The following is a 17,173-nucleotide window of genomic DNA, read 5'->3' as shown; positions in this document are numbered from 1 at the left end:
ATTTTTTTCCCAGCGAAGGCAAAATAAAACTGCCTACCCCAGCTTTAATCTACATATCTCAGCCTGTCAGCCCTAAAGTGCACCACATCCATTAAAAAGGCACATTTTGAAAAATATGATGTTAGGAAATGTATCCTCATTAAATCCACACAAATCATGATCTCCTTCAATCAAGGATGCTGTTCATCAGCGCAGGTCAGACTTGACAGTCCTGTTATTCTCCATTCCACATCAAGTGGGCATAGGCTATTAGTAGCTTGATGCAACAAATCATCCATCTATAGCAGTGGATCTTCATCATGTGCCATCATAACCCCAATAATATACACAACACACTTCATCCAAACCCCTACAGAAACTAATCTCACTGATTAGCACACCTTCAAACTAAGTGGAGGAACTGATCATTGAATTCATGAGCTGAAGTGTTTGGTGATTATGTGTTTCACACCACACAAACAGCATATTATATGGTCTGTGTTCATGTTGTTCTGATGTATAATTCTCTCATTCTGCCTCAATACCTCACACACTGCCACAAGTGTGATGAGAACAGAAGTATACACAGCTGTGTCTGCAACACCATATTGCTGCTCGAATGGCGCACCTTTGTGTTTGTATGTTTGAGCGTGTGTGTTTGCGAGTGTGTGTATGTGGGTCTTCATGTGCCTGTTTATCTCATTGTATGTCTGCCATGGCAGCAACAAAGCAGCTGGAAAGACGCAGATAAAGCGAAAGCAAAGAAACGGGACAGAGACTGAGCAAAGAGGCAAAATGAGACAGAGAGAGTGAGAGAGTCAGGTCTAATTCAACTGTGATTTTCTAGATGAAATGAATGTGCGATCATGTGCACGCACGCACACACAAACACATGTTAACTAAGAACAAAGCCTTGAAATAGATGCAGATATCAAAATCCCCACAGGAGACCTGAGCTATTTTTACCAACTCAGATGATGGCTCATGAATGCATAATTCATACATGCCCTGCTTTAATACAGACACACAGTACTGTACCAAATGCACAAATACACTCTGTTTTAATACATGCAAAAACACAAATGTAAGACATTGTAGTTGTATGTATAGTATACTGTCAGTCACAACAGCACAAACTACTATCCCTCATTGTTGCCATTTTAAAGAAAACCATTAAAGTGAGCGATGTACCACATTAAAGAATATTCCTGGTCTTGTGTGAGCGAGTCTGTCTGTCAGTCTGTGCTGTGTTGTGCTTATAGAGTAAATTACTCTATAAAATACATTCGACACGGTCTTGTTCTGCTTGTTTATGTTTTTGTTGCTTTTCTAGCCCAAAGCCCTGAAACTGCTGGGGATGGAGGTGAGTGTTGATCTCATCGAGATTGTTATTCAGTCATTCCTTCACTGTTCCTCTCCCTCGTTTAAAACACACTCTTCTCCCTCATAACGTGTTGAGTGTACAGTCAGTCTGCAGAACCTTTTCAGCAAAATTAGTCGTTAAGTGTGTGTCGTGTGCCTTGCAGTCTTTGAAAGGAAGACCTTGAGGCATGTTTCATTTACTTTGCTGGCATTTTGTATACACTTTTAAGCCAGCTGAGGGCTCGTTGTGAGATAACATTATTAATACATTTTACACCACCTTGTACAAAGTTATTTTCAATTTACATTTTTCAGAGATCTGTAAAATACAAAAAAAAACCTCAACAAAGATGTATGACTACAGATTTGCTCAAGGACTCCAAAAATATAAATATGTATAACTTATGATACATGTTAGAGCAGCTCAGTTACATTTAATTAAATAGGTAACAACTGACCAGAGCAGATTACATAATACATGGTTTGTGTACTCACATGTATCCATGGTGTACACACCATAAACTATTCACATCATGAAGCTTTTATCACAGCATGTGTCTACAATTTCCTCAGAGGTATTCATGTCTAATGTGCATGGCTGTCCATTCCTTTGGACACGTACTGCCTGTTTCAAATCTGTCGCCCTGTCAGTGTGTGTTCTCTCTTTGTGTTTGTCAAAGTCTTTACCCTAATGTCTTGCTGTCTTTTTGTAATCCAGTTTATTATTCAGTATCAGAATGGCAGCATGGTCGTACATTTATGGTGCTGCAATCATTTCTAAATATCTATAAAATCACAAACTTACTCTTTTTTAAATGTAGTGTCACTTTCTAGTATTACTGTGCAATTTGTTTTTACACTTTTATTATATTCAGATAATCTGTCTCAACGTAAACAGCATTTGTAGAACCACAGAGAGTCATTTCTCAGATTTCTGGAATTGATCAACTGTCAGTAGCCCTTAACTCTTAAAATATGAAATTATTGGAGATCAATGCTGCTCTGCTGACATGCCATTTATACTCTAACTGGCAGCATCAGTCTCTCCAGACAAAGGGAATCAACCTGGAGTACCTCACCTATGGCTGAGTTATTTTTTCACTCAAAAGGAAAAGGAAGCTTAAAAAAAGAGAGTAAAAGATAAAATCCTTTGAAAAGATTTTATTGAAAATTGTAAAAGACCATACCAGTTATGTGCATTTCAACATATTCTCATCCCAACTGTTCAAATACCATTGCTTTGTCAGTGGATCTTCATGTCTAAATGTGACCCGCAATCCACTCCTTTGTCTGTTTTAGATGTTTCGGGATGGCGTATCAATTAACGCTTGTTTCATGCATTGTGCCTTTCCAAAATATACTTGTATTTTCACAGGAAATATACAGTTTGCTTGTAACATACAGTCTTTTTCAAAATAGAAACACTTCATTGTTGCATGTTTTTCCTCAGGTTATTGCAATAACCTATAACAATAGCATAACAATAGCACAAAAAAAACCAAACCATCAATGGTTAGGCTTAACATTCACACAGGAGGCAAACAGCCAGCCCCCGTTTGAAAGTCCGGGGTTTGTTGGACCCACCCACTTCCCCTCCTGCCCACACTAAAGGGATTTTCTAACTCTTTGTATTACCGTAGCTGTGCGGGACGTTATAAACTGCTGCCACTCCGGGTGTATTATGCCACTGTGAAAGGAGCCTTGTGCGTCCCTGTCTGACTCCGACATCCACTGAAAATGTGATTGTTTTGGACGTCGATGAAAGGCTGGGCTGTTGTCCGCTGCCTCTAAAATGGATGTGCTCGCTGCATATCATACTGCCAATAAAGGTGCCTTTTTGTGTCAGTGTCTGATGCGACATCACTGACAAAGCGCAGGTATTTGACAGTTCTGGTTGTTGCCCTCTGCCTCTAAAACAGACTCACCTGCTGCATATCATGCTGCCACCAAAGATGCCACTTTACATTGCTGTCTGACGAAACATCGTTGACAATACAACCGTTTTTGACAAGTTTTTGCCCTCTGTGTCTTAAACTGATGTGTGTATCATATCATCGTGACAGATGCCTCTTTGCATTGGTGTCAACTTCGACATCACTGAAAAAGCAGCAGTATTTGACGAGTTGGGAGTGAGAACCTGCCTATATCTTGTGTGTAGTACTTTGTCCTTCCACCTGTGTCCTCCAAAGTCTGATTTTGCTTCTGCATTCAACTAGCTGTCATCATGTGAAGTGTGAGCAGTTTCAGAAATTACATTATGAAAATCCTCGCTGGTTGATATGACCCCTCTAGACGAGTGTCTAATGTGAACAAACACAGGGAGAGTCATTAGGAAATAGAGCCATGGCTATGATCCTGATTCCTGGGTTTCTCTTTTAATTCAGAACCCAAGCTTTGAATCAGTACATTTAAAAATGGTTCAGCATCAACTTGACCACTCCAGTGTTGTCCTGGTAATAAATATAATCCGTAATAGGTCACCCAAAAATATGTACCTCTAAGTAGCATACTCCTTTTCTGTCCATCCCCACTAACTTGGTATGAATTTCCACCAGGATGACATGCCTATCCGCAGAGGCCGCCAGAAGACGACGCGCAAACGAGAGGAGGAAGTGGACATTGATTTGGACGACCCTGAAATCAACCACTTCCCTTTTCCGTTCCACGAGCTGATGGTGTGGGCTGTGCTTATGAAACGTCAGAAGATGGCGCTGTTCTTTTGGCAACATGGGGAAGAGGCCATGGCCAAAGCCTTAGTAGCGTGTAAGCTTTGTAAAGCCATGGCACACGAGGCCTCTGAGAACGACATGGTGGATGACATCTCCCAGGAGCTGAACCACAATTCCAGGTGGGTGACATGAAATACGTTTCAGTATAGTGTGATTTTGTAGTCCTGAACACTGAAACATTTTTGCACTAATTAATGCAGAGTTGAGAGGAGAAGCTACCTCCACACTTCAGCACCTATCAGCAGATACACACACAAACACACCATCCTCCTTCTTCTCTGCAAACTGACCTGTTTCAGACTACTCCAGGCTCCCATGGGATGTAAGTGACATAGATAGAAATCTGACAACATGCATCTCCGTTAGTTAAGGATATGCATTTAAGATGAAGGTAATCACCAAGAGATGAAGATGCTGGCTATGGAAACGACTGTTAATTAGGGGGAAATGCTTTAGATACTACAAATGAAGCATAGCAGCACCAACCAAAAACTCCCTTCACACTAAGACACACATTTACACACAGTTTCAAAAAACAGCCTTAGAGCTGGCACATTTTGAATTTACTTTCCACAGAGAATTTAGCTGGCTTCCTTCGAAGTGCTCATTTAACCACATACATTTTGATATCTTCATGTAATCTTTACATTAATGGTGTTTGTGTGTGTGTATAAACACAAGGGACATTTGTGCAAACTTGTGAAATGTATAATGTGAGGAACATACATACAGTAATGTCTGCTTTCTGTAGGGATTTCTTTTTCGTTTTCAAGGCACTTGCAAGCAAAATACAGCTGGAATATTCACCTTTTACTGTAAATTTCATGACGTTATGTATGTCATATGGACGGCCCCTCGTTCATCCATTTATACAACCCTGCGGAGCTGTGTCGTGCTGTGTATCACTGCATCGTGAACCCTTGTTTTATAAATCTTCCAAACCCCAGCGATGTCAGTGCCTTGTTGTACACATTAAGCTGCACAGGACAGATTGCTCTCCAGTGTAGTGTGCAATACTGTGCAGAGTATTTATAAGTGTGTATGTGTGTGTCTCAGTAATGGAAAGTCATTTTAGAGGCTGAAATTAGGGTGAAACTTGATTTCAGAGCACTGTCTCATGTTTTTATTGTCTGGAAAGGGATTAAAATATTGACGTAAGGGATGGTGCTTTCTGCGCAAAGTTGTGTTTGTGTTTGTGTGTGTGTGTGTGTTTGTGTTTGTGTGTGTGTGTGTGTGTGTGTGTGTGTGTGTGTGTGTGTGTTGGCTATATTAAAGCCCTCTTTCTATACATTGTTTTCCTAGCATGCAGTATGCATCAATTATAAACTTGAACAAGTATTCCAAACCCTGTCACCATGAAAATACAGAGACGTAGTTGCCAGTCAGAATTTGGGCCCTTTTTGCTGTATACATGTGACTGCGTCTGCTGAAGAAATTAGATATGCTCATCAAAGCTTTAACTGCCTATGTGCTGTGTACAAAATGTTATATTGGGGTTTGTGTGTGTGTGTGTGTGTGTGTGTGTGTGTGTGTGTGTGTGTGTGTGTGTGTGTGCGTGCGCACGCTTGCGTGCTTGCGTGCATGCAAGTGTTTATATCCAAATCTAATCTCCTTTAGAATTTGGCCAGATGGTCAGTGATTCTTTAATTACATTTTTACATGTTTGGACAAAGTGTCACTGTCTCTGTTCATGTCTCAGTGTGCTCGTATATGTCCTGCATATAATTTCCCAGAGAGTTTGGCCAGCTGGCAGTGGAACTCCTCGACCAGTCCTATAAACAGGACGAGCAGATGGCCATGAAGCTGCTGACGTATGAGCTGAAGAACTGGAGCAACGCCACCTGCCTGCAGCTGGCGGTAGCGGCAAAACACAGAGACTTCATCGCTCACACCTGCAGTCAGATGCTGTTGACCGATATGTGGATGGGACGCCTGCGCATGCGCAAGAACTCGGGCCTGAAGGTAATGGAAATGGGCCAGATGTTTAGGATAAGCTGTGAGTGAAAAAAAATTTACTTACATTGGATAAACCGTTTGTGCACTTTACAGTAACTTCAGGCTTTGGTGTAAGCGAGGCAGAGTTGTGTTGGAGTGTTTTAATCTCCTCAGACTGCCTGAGAAAAGTTGGGCAGGGAAATTAACGAGAAACCCTCTCACCTCCCTGAGGAACTACAGTAGCGGTGGCCTGAATCACTTCAGTGGATCTGCTGAATGGCTCACAGAAAAGTAGAGAGTGGTTGTACATGACTGTTACCAGGTGTGGAAACACAGGGATGTGAAGCGTGTTGAGAAGATTGCTGATTTCTGTAGAAAATTACTGTCAAAGCAGATTTGGCAATTCACTATCAATATTTGACTGTTTGTGCCTTTTTTCCACATTCAGATTTTTAGTTTGAACGTAGTTCAGCAAGACGTTAAGGGTGACAGTGATGCTCACATAATATAGTAAACAAATACAATCAGCCCTCTGAGCTAGTGGGTGCTAATTACGTTAACAAAGGATTGTAAATGTGCAACAACATTTTTGCCAACAACAGATAAAAGCTTGAGACTGTATCGTATGAAGTTGCTGTGAGCTGCACTTCTAAACAGAAGGCAGATGATGATGATTCTTGGAGGCTGACCAAAGAAAAAGCCTCTCTTCCTCAAAGCAGCTGCCTCCATTTCACTCAGACTCACTCTGGGTCTTGATCAGAAGCTGCCCGTACTGAAGAGCAGAGTCAAAGTAGGAGAGCTTACTCTGCAGCAGCACACTGACTGACAAAAAAAAAGAGACTCCGCGACACAGAGAATCTCAGTTGACTGAGGGGTCCCCGATTGGTGATTCGAATGTTTGACTTTCAGGGGGCAGCCTTATCTTGTAGCTCATCTTTATTTTTAAATTCCCATGGCACGTCTGTGTCACTAATTATGTCCACCTCCTTCCTAAACATTCAAACAGTGCTCGCTGCCTAGCTACAGGCAGACAGAGGTATGAAGCCAAGAAAAAGACAATCAGGATATTTAGCGATATCATCTGATATCGATCACAGGCTCCTGAAATGAATCGAATTTGAAATGTTATTATTTTTATATCAGACTTTATTATATCAGCAAATATTGTATAATTTTTCAAAGAATTTTTATAATATGGTATTATGATGAAACATGGCCTTCGTTAATCTCATGCACCACCAGTCTGGTACTGAAAGGAAAGCCTCCAATTCATCTGTACAGTTTGCGCCTATTTATCTTTGTTTAATACATACGACCCAAAAGGTACTGGTGAAAAAATGTATATATTGAGGTGAAAAATGTATTCAAGCAAAGTTGTAGTAATGAGGAATTAACAGGTTAAACCTGGCAGCACATTAGTCTGGACAGTTATAACTGTGGTTTGACCATGATGACTCATTCTTAAAAATGTGGAGAGTGTGCACTGGACTGTGAGAGGAAGATAGGTTGCCAAAGTCAGTCTGTTTACAAACTAAGATTTTAAATCCTGCAATTTGGTCAGTTACAGAAAGTTGTTTAAGTTCTCGGTCTTTCATGGTGTTTCAAGGCTAAAAGAGATAAGAAGCGTACACACTTCAGTTCAATCAAAGAGACTAACAAAGTAGTGTTTATTGATAACAGATGAATAAAACTGGTCATTTTATGGAGGTGAAATTATGTACTTAAAGATAGACCTACCTGAAGCTCAGCCAGTCAAGGTCTGTTGTGACAACAGAGACGATAAGGATCTGCCACAGGAAGGAGAAACGTGTGTTGGGCGATGTGGCCCACAACTTCATTTAAAGGCCAATCCAGAGGGGGCAGAAGGACTGACCTTGATTGCTTAAAATTGTGTCCACACATCTTATATGGTGTGGTAACATCCCTTTGAGTCAAGGGGAGAGGTGTTAGTTAAGGCTGGTGGTTGACCGTTGAACAATTTTTGCTCATGTGGGTTTTCCAGATGTCTGGCAGTATGGTGATAGGAGGCGGCTGCTCAGATCAGAGAGGTTAGAGTTATTTATAATGAAGAGTTGCCCTGGGAGTTGCTGAAGGGACGGCTGGGTTCACACTCATTCATACACAGACTGAGACAGGATGATGGGTCTGGCTGGCTCGCCTCTTGGAGCCGAGGCAGACTACAAGTGCTTTAAGTATGGTTTGGCCTTTGCAGGAGGGAGGGAGAGCGTGCACTGCTAAAGCAAGCTCACCGGAGCAGAAAGACAGAAAGGAAACCACAAGTGGAACAAACAAGATTCGCTGCCCCCAGGAGTTCATGATACATAGCAAATAACATTGTCAAAATGTTGTCAAGATAATGTGTGTGCACATTTTTGAGTTGCTATAGTCTCAGGGGCAGTTGTCTTCAACCCACCGAAACGCTAACTCATATCAGAAGTTTCTGGAGGCTACGAATGCACTATGAATTGCAAAGATAAGTACATTGATTTCTTCACACATCAATAAGTAGTGACAAACTGCTGACATCTTTGCTTTCGACCCCTTGGCACGACCATTGACAAGAGAAGCTGAGACATCACTTTCTGTGCTGTGGTTCTAATTGTATTTCTCACTGGTCACTAACCCCAATCCTTCACTATCCTAAACTATCCTTTTCATATATGCAGTCACTTTGACATCTGACAGCTTTGTTATTAAAATGTGACATGAACTGTCTCAAATTTTAAGTAAATTTAAATTGCATACATTTCTAGCCAATAGTCAATGAAATGAAAACAGAAAATTCCACTCTTAAATTATTTAAAGACAGCTGCTTCCAGAGATAAGAAGACACTCGGCTGCTCTGCTCTCCATCTTCTTCTCTTCACGTTCCCACTGTGTTAAAACCCTCGCTCTTGCTTTTCTTATGTGACTGGTATGAATCTGAAGTGTTTACGGCACCCCTGCTTTCTCTATCCGCTGTGTGTGTCCCTCTCATCCATCGAGGCAGCGCAGCATCCTCGCTGCCTCTCTGGACTAATGCTTTTGTAATTGACTTTCACAATGAGAACCCTTGCTTGGCTGTTGTAAATACCAAAGCTTTGTCATTCTGTTGTGCACAGGCCAGGGCATAATGAGGAGGTGTTCACGAGGGTGAATTTGTATTATGTGAGTTTCACGCGTGTGTGTCACAGACCCATTACAGGGGTTGGTTTATTCCAGACTCTCTGTGTCCTAATTTCCGCAGTGCTGCTCATAAAAGCGTACACATTCATCACATCTGTGATTTGTCGCTTCTAGCTCTTCTCGCTAATGTTCCTCCTCCTCCACCTCCACCTCCTGTCTTCCTCGTCACCTAGGTAATCTTAGGGCTGCTTCTGCCACCCTCCATCCTGAGTCTGGAGTTCAAGAACAAGGATGAGATGTCCTACATGCCCCAGGATCAGGAGGCCTACCTGCAGGAGAAGGAGGAGGAGGAGCCCGAGAAACCAGTCAAGGAGAAGGAGGAGGAAGACATGGAGTTCACAGTAAGATCTTACTGTGAGGCGCAGTACAACTCCGTGGTGAGAGAACCCACCTCAGCCCCGCATCTCAGAATCTATACACATATTCAGACTTAAGTCTACACGCTGACTGATCTTTGAACACATGGCCCAGATTCTGTGTCCTTTGTAAAAAAAAATCTCTCGTGGACCAGTGTTATGTTTCTGTCCACAATGAGGTACACACATACGCACCCAGTTCTACACACACACACACACACACACACACACACACACACACATACTTGTTCTCTATCCTGGCCAACTGGACCCTTCCAGCCAAATTGGCCTTTCCTGTTTCTCGTCGTCTCAGCAAAGACATGGTTGTGGAGTTGTAGCGTCTCAGTCTGTCGCCGCTTGTGGGTTCCCTCGTGTATGTTTCTCCTTCCATCTATCTCCTTCTCTATTTCTCTCTGCCTTTCCTCTGGTCCCTCTTGTTCCCTGCCCAGCTCTCTCTCTCTCTTTGCTCCTTTTGTTTTTTTTTTATTTCTCTTGCTTTCAGCTCCCCCTTTCTCTCTAGCTCTTTCTCTCTTTCTCCCTCTCTCCAAGCTCAGTTCTGATTGAGGTACAGTACTGTATGTTAGCCGATTGCTGCCCCCTCACTCTCTCCCATCATGATGATGGCTTGCTGCAGCATACCACTCAGCATGTCGGCTGCTGAGCATGGGAGGCCCAGGCTTTTGCATTATATAACCATGCCCGCCTGCTGCTGCAGAGCTTAAATCATGCAGAGTCTGAGCACCTTCTCCCGGCTCACAGTGGAAGAGTTGGTCCATCTGCATAGACATGGATGTACAGCAGGATTAGGACTCGTTCCATTTCAGTCCAATCAATTCTGGAGATGATACCAAGATCCAGTTTGTGTGTTGAAAGCAAGGCTGGAATTTGAGTGACAATTTTAAGACATTAACTGGATCTAAGGTTGTTCCACGAAATGATTGAACTGAAGTTGAACGCCCCTCAGCACCACTGTACATACTCTCCATCTGCATTGAGCACATCCAGCAAGCCAGCGCAAATGGGCCATTTTACACATGCAGTCCTTGAGGCGCTGTGGTGTTAAACAAAGAGCCCTGCTGCCGGAGGATGCATTTGCAATGAGCCCCTTCCCATTGCCCTGGCTTCTGACTGTACAAATGCACCTTCAGATACTTATGAATCACACAGAGATTCATACAGATATACACAGACTGCTACACCACAGAGGGAGATTGTATTGTTTTATCCTCAGATGCTTTAGATAAACCACACTGTGATGAATGTTACAGCCTGCGTGATAGCCTGTTACCACTTGCTGACAGGATAATGTGCATGCTCGATACAGTAAAGGAATGGTGTGATTTACACACTGGCATCTGATTCTGTTCACCTTGAAGGCCCTGTCTGTGTGTGCCTTGGACAAAACTTGTAGCTGTATATGTTTCATATATTTGTAAAAAAAAAATACAAATCCCAAGATCACTGATTTTCTCTTTGATTTTTTATATTGTTGTATCACTATTGTCTTTATTCATTGGCCTAAGAACTTTACCCAACTCCTCATCTTGTATATTAAATATTAGGACCGACTTTCAAACGTTTTAACTTTACCCAGGTCTGCTATTCTGCTCTACAAAGGCAGATTACAGTTTCAGAAAACTGTAAAACTAATGGAAAGGTTGTAGTGCTTTCATTTTATGTCTTCATAGGCTGATTATTTTACCCCAAAAATTCATTGCCATAGAACCCACATAATACCTAAAAAAAATGCAGATACTGCATTCTGCCTTTAGATAACCACAGCATGCTCAGAGAAACTGAAGTATTTACCAACAAAATCTGTTCTCTCAGCATTATTATCTATTTTAACTGGTTTGTTTACCAAAATTAACTTTAGTTTGATAATTATTTACAGTCCATAGCTTATAGGAACGAATACTCACTCAAAACATTACATTAATTTACTATTAAATACATATAAAGGTCCAGTGTAAAGGAATTTGTAGCGTTCAGCAGTGAGTTTGCAGGACTGAATGAGCAGTTTATATCCACATAGAGAGAGGGTCCTTTTCCACGGAGTCTGCCATGGTGTTCTGCAAAAGCCCAGAGTGGACAAATCAAACATGGCTCTGGAAAGGGCCATTTGTATTTTAGGATTTTCAGGTTGGCCACCCTAGTTCTCCTATGTGCTTGGTTTATGGGAGAAGTTTCAGTTCTGCAACCTCACTGCTAAATGCCACTAAATCCTACATACCTGACCTTTAAACTTAGCTTCAGTGTTAGCTCAGGCTAGCTGCAGCTGTCTCACAAGCTAACTTTCTCTTCATATCTTACTTAAGCTAGCTGTCTTTTATGGCAGAGTACAGTGATGAGTTATACAGCGCACGGATTACTAACCCAGAGTGCAGACACTGTGTCTCCTTTGTGTTGCTGCTAGTTAAGCCTTATTTTACAGATTATATTACACATTTCTGTGGCATGATATTTTTGTATAAAGTAAATCAGCTGTTAAAAAGTCAGACAGGTTCTAACTCAGTTTTGACCAAATATGTAGATGCTGCTTTTTGCCTTTGTAGGGTAGTATATGTCTTTACATACAATACAATTCCATCAATAAACTCCCTCAGAGGTCTGGTGTTGCTTTGACATTAAGACCATGACCCATAAAAACAGTGGGCTCCAAACCCTCTCTCATGGATAATGAAATGTGTCACAGATCAAAATGAGATATCTATGTCTTATCTTTTCCTTTTTTCTGTCTTCTCTCTGTCATTATCTTGTCTTTCCTCTGTCTCTTAATTGTTGTCTGAGACACAATCCATGAGTGTCTGTGTCCGCGTCATACTGTGTTACCAGCCTTCACCCGACACCCCACCTCACACACACATTTCACATTTTGGAATGATGACATTGCCTGTGCTTGCTTCTTTGATTATGATATTAAAACTGTGCAGTAGACAGAATGTAACCCTCTCACCCTTCTCCTTTTTTTCTCCTTTTTTTCTTTTTTATTCAACTTTTCCCATCCCACCTCTTCCCTTCCACACACTTCATCTCCATCTTCTCTGTGCTTCTCCCCCACTCATCCTCCTCCGTCTCTCCAATCCATCGCACTTCCCTCTTCCCACTCTCCGGTTCCCTCGCACCTTTCACTCCTTCCTCCCGCGCTCCATGTGGGGTTTGCATTCCCCCAGGCAATGCTGGGTAAGGTAACCACAGAGACATCCAGAAAGAAAGATGTCGAGGAGGTTCAGAAACGCCACCGCCTCATCCCCATGGGACGCAAGATATACGAGTTCTACAACGCTCCAATTGTCAAGTTCTGGTTCCATACGGTCAGTGTCGGCTTTCAGCAACACCACCTACGTGCTCAGCTTCCTGTTGGCACTGTCAGTGCTCACTTTATTTCTGCAACAGCATCAATTCCTGGTTCCTTGCCGTTAGCTCCTACTGCCACAGTGCCTCATTAACCTCCTGTTCCACACTGTCATTACCCAGCTTTCCTGGGGTGGGAAAGTTTAGTACAAGAGAGACAGGGAGACTGATGGAAGCAACAGAGTGAGAAAAGGGAGCGAAAGGTATCGAAAATCAAATCAGGAGGTTTTGTTAGAACAGTTTAAACACCTCTTAGCCATGGCATATTGCTACTACAATACAGTAAGTCAATATTATCAACAGTGGTGGACAAAGTACAAAACTCTGTTACTTGAGTCAGATTTTAGGTACTCCCTGTCAAATATTGCTCCAATACACCAAGTAAAAGTTGGTGAGTCAAAAAATTACTTGAATTAAAGTAGCAAGAACTTGCTTTTCTAAAAAATGTAAGTATTCAAAGTACTTTATTAAAAATCTCAACATAGTGTTTTATGTCATCGCAATACAAGAACCTAAGGACACTAATCCACAAAAAGCACTGTTTTGCTTGTAGAACAAATAGAAAGAAAAGCTTAATGAATATTCTGTAAATCCTGTAGAAATAACCATAGAAACAAAATTTTGACATGAGGATCACTATTGTCTTCAGTGCATGTGTGAGGTAGAGCTACGAGAAAACCACTTTGTCAAGCAAATAACATGCAGAACTGCATGAACACAGTTTATGGACTTTTGCGTTTCAGAAAAGGAGAAAAAAAAATCATCCACTGACTTCAGAACAAATGTAATGAGTAACAAGAGCCATATAGTGAAGTCAAAAGTAATAAGTTTCCAACAAAAACAAAACATAACCAAGTAATGAACGTTTACATGTGTGTCTTTATGTACAGCACTGTTCATCTGGATTCTGTGCCTGTCGATGTCTTTAAAGTCCGTGTTTAGCTTGTGTTTTGTACAGCATCAGCCTGTGAGTGTGCATGTAATGTTTAATATAAGCTGATCTTTTGTCCCCCACACCCGGTCTTGGCCTCCTTCAGTTTGCTCGCCCAGTGAAAACCTCTTCTGAAAAAATCTCTTAACATCACCAGCAGGGATTTCACTGTTTATTTATGCTGGGAAAATATTTTGACTGCTTTTTGTTTCATCCCATTTGTCTCTCTTCTCTGGCTATTTACTCCCCACCTCCTCTCCCCCCTTCACTTCTCCTCCCTGCCCTTCAGGTTAAAGAATAATATTCTACTGTGAATTTCATTACTGCGCTGGCAGAGCAGATGCTGAGTTTTCTCAGGGTCAAAACACGGTCTTTACCTCATTACCAGATTTGTATTCAAACCCGTCACCCGCTTTAGAGGGCTGCCCCGTTTAAAGTAATATTAGTCAAAGTTATCACACAAACCAACTGTGCATGTGGGACTCTTTTACAGTCCCAGTCACGCTTCATTAAAATCACTTTACCTGCGTACTTCACCGGAATACTTGATTCAAGCATCCCTAGTTTGCTTGCAGTTACTTTAATATATAAATTAAAGGTGTCAAAGCTTTTTAATTTTGTTTCAAATTTAAAGGTAGGGACATTTTGTCATGATCCCTGTTGAATACATTCATGCAGTTTAACCCTTTGAAATGTGGATCAACATCACTTTTCTTGTGTTGTGCTGCGTATTCAGATGCCTTTCACAAGTATTTAAACCTTTGAACCCTGAGCAAATGGATTTCTTCAAAAACATAGGAAAAAAAGGTATTGAGCAACCTGGCAAGAAATGTCCCAAAAACTGCAAGAAATCAGTAGATGTAGATTTTTTTTAAAAGCCACCAAGGGAAAAAATTCCAGATGATCATAGTTATATATTTAAAATTATTTTTATATGATTGTTAAATTTATTTTTGTTTTTTAGGATTTTGGGATGGGTTTTAATTTTCTTGTACTTTTTACAAATATCTTGCTAATTTCTGTGTCATTTCTTCATGAGTTGCTAATTGCCTTCCTCCTGTGTTTTTAAAAAGAAACCATGCCAATTTGCCTAGGTTTTAAAGGGTTAAACAGCCTCAGAGGATACTAGATCACAAATTGCTGAATCAAAAATGTCGAATATCTGATTGAAACCCAGTAATGTCAGGAACCGAGAATGAGAAAAACATAAAAATTTTTGTGAATAAATTTCTGTCAGGTCGTCCAGGCCTGATCTTTTGATGGTGAGGCTTGCATTGTGATAAAATTATTATCTAGTGTGGATCATGATAAGCCACAGAGCGCAAATTAAAGTGGACAGCTGACATGGATTTAAATAGACACAGCCACAGGAGACACATAATGGACATTTTCAGGCCAAGTGTGGAGGTACAGCAATTAGGTGTCTTGACATCAAATCTCTATTATCAGATCTGAAAACCCAGATTAAAGGGAGGTGTAATGAGAGTTACATTCACTATAAAAAAAAAAATTAAAATAAAAAAAAAAATGTTTAATTTTAGTAGTTGCACACAAAAGAGTCAGCTTGTTTGCACAGAAAAAAAATTAACTTTATTGATTTTCCGTTTGCTGTTGTAGGAAAAGCGCACATGCACATAACCATAAATGTGTCCCTGCTGATTTTCGTCTGCCGTTTTCTCTTTTCGTAGATGGCATACGTGGGCTACCTGATGTTGTTCAACTACATCGTCCTGGTCAAGATGGACTTGTGGCCGTCTCCTCAGGAGTGGATCGTCATCGCTTACATCTTCACCAACGGCATTGAGAAGATGAGAGAGGTACAACAGATCCTGGCAGTGTCTACATGCAAATGTGCACCAGCATCACACAGTAATAAATAAGGCTAAACTAAAGGCGCAAAGCTTGTCACCATAATGTCGCTCACTGTTAAATTCAGCGAGTTCTGTGGTGGAGGGCAGAGGCATGTCATGTCCATATCATCAAATTGCTCATGATACATAGGGAAAAATGTGCGGCGACCACTGAAGGAGAAGCAAAAGAAAGAGTCAAGGGGAAAGAGAAAGGAAGTAGGGTGGAAATGAAGGCAAGAGACAGAGACGGGGAAACAAATAAAGAAAACAGAGTAAACTGAAAATACAGGTATGTGGCCATGTGAGACTGTTTGGCTCATCCTGACTCTGTGGCTGTGTTTGTACTGTAAGTGTATGAAATACATTAATCATTATGGCACATCATTCTCAGCTGCACAACAATACCTCCTCACACACCTGCTAGATTGCCTGATTGGTGAACTCATACTGTCCTCTTATGGTCATCATGGTGTATTGCATTTTTTAAAAAATCCTATTTCAATCCTTTTTTGGGATCACTTCGATTTCTCCCTTAAATTTCTGTGTATTTAAGACTTTTCAAGGCCACGCGGAATGATATTTAAGAACATTTTTATAATCGCCAAAAGTTAAGAAAAAAACTGCAGATCTTGTGTTTCTCTCTCTGCATATGAATTTAACTGCCTTAATTCCCATCTTGCTGAGTTTGATCAACTTTTTGCATAAAATACACCAAGCCTTATATGTATTGCTTCTTACTCGATTAGCCATGCCATGCATAATCTTGGTTAAATAGTCAAATTTAGTTGAATTTGCACTTCCCTGTGTTGTCCAGGAAAGTTAAGGCTAGCCAGCAGACACTGGATCCTCTGTTCTGTCCATCCCAGCAAGAAACAAAACATGAGTTGTTGGTTCTGCTATCTTGATTTGAGTTATGTGGGAAATTACTGAAGAAAAATACTTTTATGATTTTTAAATTTTACAATGCAGTATCAGAAAAAAAAGCTATTAAAAAAATCCTTTGTCCAAAGCATTTTTAAACTTGACTTAAACTAGACTTGAGCATCTTCATCTTCCTTTCTCAACTCACTTCCCCTCCAACCTTCTCCCAGATCCTGATGTCAGAGCCGGGGAAGTTGTTACAGAAGGTGAAGGTGTGGCTTCAGGAGTACTGGAACATCACGGACCTCATGGCCATCCTCATATTCTCCGTCGGCATGGTTCTGCGTCTCCAGGAGCCGCCGCTCATGAGCTACGGGAGGGTCATCTATTGCGTCAACATCATCTATTGGTACATCCGGCTGCTGGACATCTTTGGGGTCAACAAGTACCTGGGTCCCTATGTGATGATGATTGGCAAGATGGTGAGAGGAGGCAGGGGGTGGTGTGTGTGTGTGTGTGTGTGTGTATGTGTGTGTGTCTTTTCTACCAACAGCATCTCTCATATTTCCTCTCCCCATTAAGTATTCTTCCTTCATGTCTGACTTTTACTACCTTCTGACCTCTACTGATCGTGATCCGTACTGATTACAG

The 17,173-nt window shown here is 41.2% G+C and overlaps 1 protein-coding gene across 11 annotated transcripts in view; it reads left to right on the top strand.

Annotated features, from left to right (window-relative positions):
• trpm3 (transient receptor potential cation channel, subfamily M, member 3) overlaps nucleotides 1-17,173 on the top strand; it is a 166,733-nt gene that overhangs the window by 134,846 nt on the left and 14,714 nt on the right. For 4 of the 11 annotated variants that reach the window (XM_088076922.1, XM_088076926.1, XM_088076925.1 and 1 more), the window contains exons 14-20: nucleotides 1,313-1,342; nucleotides 3,897-4,189; nucleotides 5,804-6,032; nucleotides 9,344-9,511; nucleotides 12,700-12,840; nucleotides 15,500-15,628; nucleotides 16,753-17,004. In XM_088076922.1, the coding sequence (XP_087933048.1) occupies nucleotides 1,313-1,342; nucleotides 3,897-4,189; nucleotides 5,804-6,032; nucleotides 9,344-9,511; nucleotides 12,700-12,840; nucleotides 15,500-15,628; nucleotides 16,753-17,004 (1,242 nt within the window). Of the gene's footprint in view, nucleotides 1-1,312; nucleotides 1,343-3,896; nucleotides 4,190-5,803; nucleotides 6,033-9,343; nucleotides 9,548-12,699; nucleotides 12,841-15,499; nucleotides 15,629-16,752; nucleotides 17,005-17,173 lie in introns of all 11 variants that reach the window. The other 7 variants (XM_042487953.2, XM_088076924.1, XM_088076923.1 and 4 more) reach the window with 3 other exon arrangements.

This window comes from Plectropomus leopardus, chromosome 4, assembly GCF_026936395.1.
Source record: "Plectropomus leopardus strain MGB_pleo_1.0 chromosome 4, ASM2693639v1, whole genome shotgun sequence".
Classification (NCBI taxonomy): domain Eukaryota; kingdom Metazoa; phylum Chordata; class Actinopteri; order Perciformes; family Serranidae; genus Plectropomus; species Plectropomus leopardus.
The sequence above is the reverse complement of the archived record's forward strand: the minus strand, read 5'-3'. Positions and strand labels throughout refer to the sequence as shown.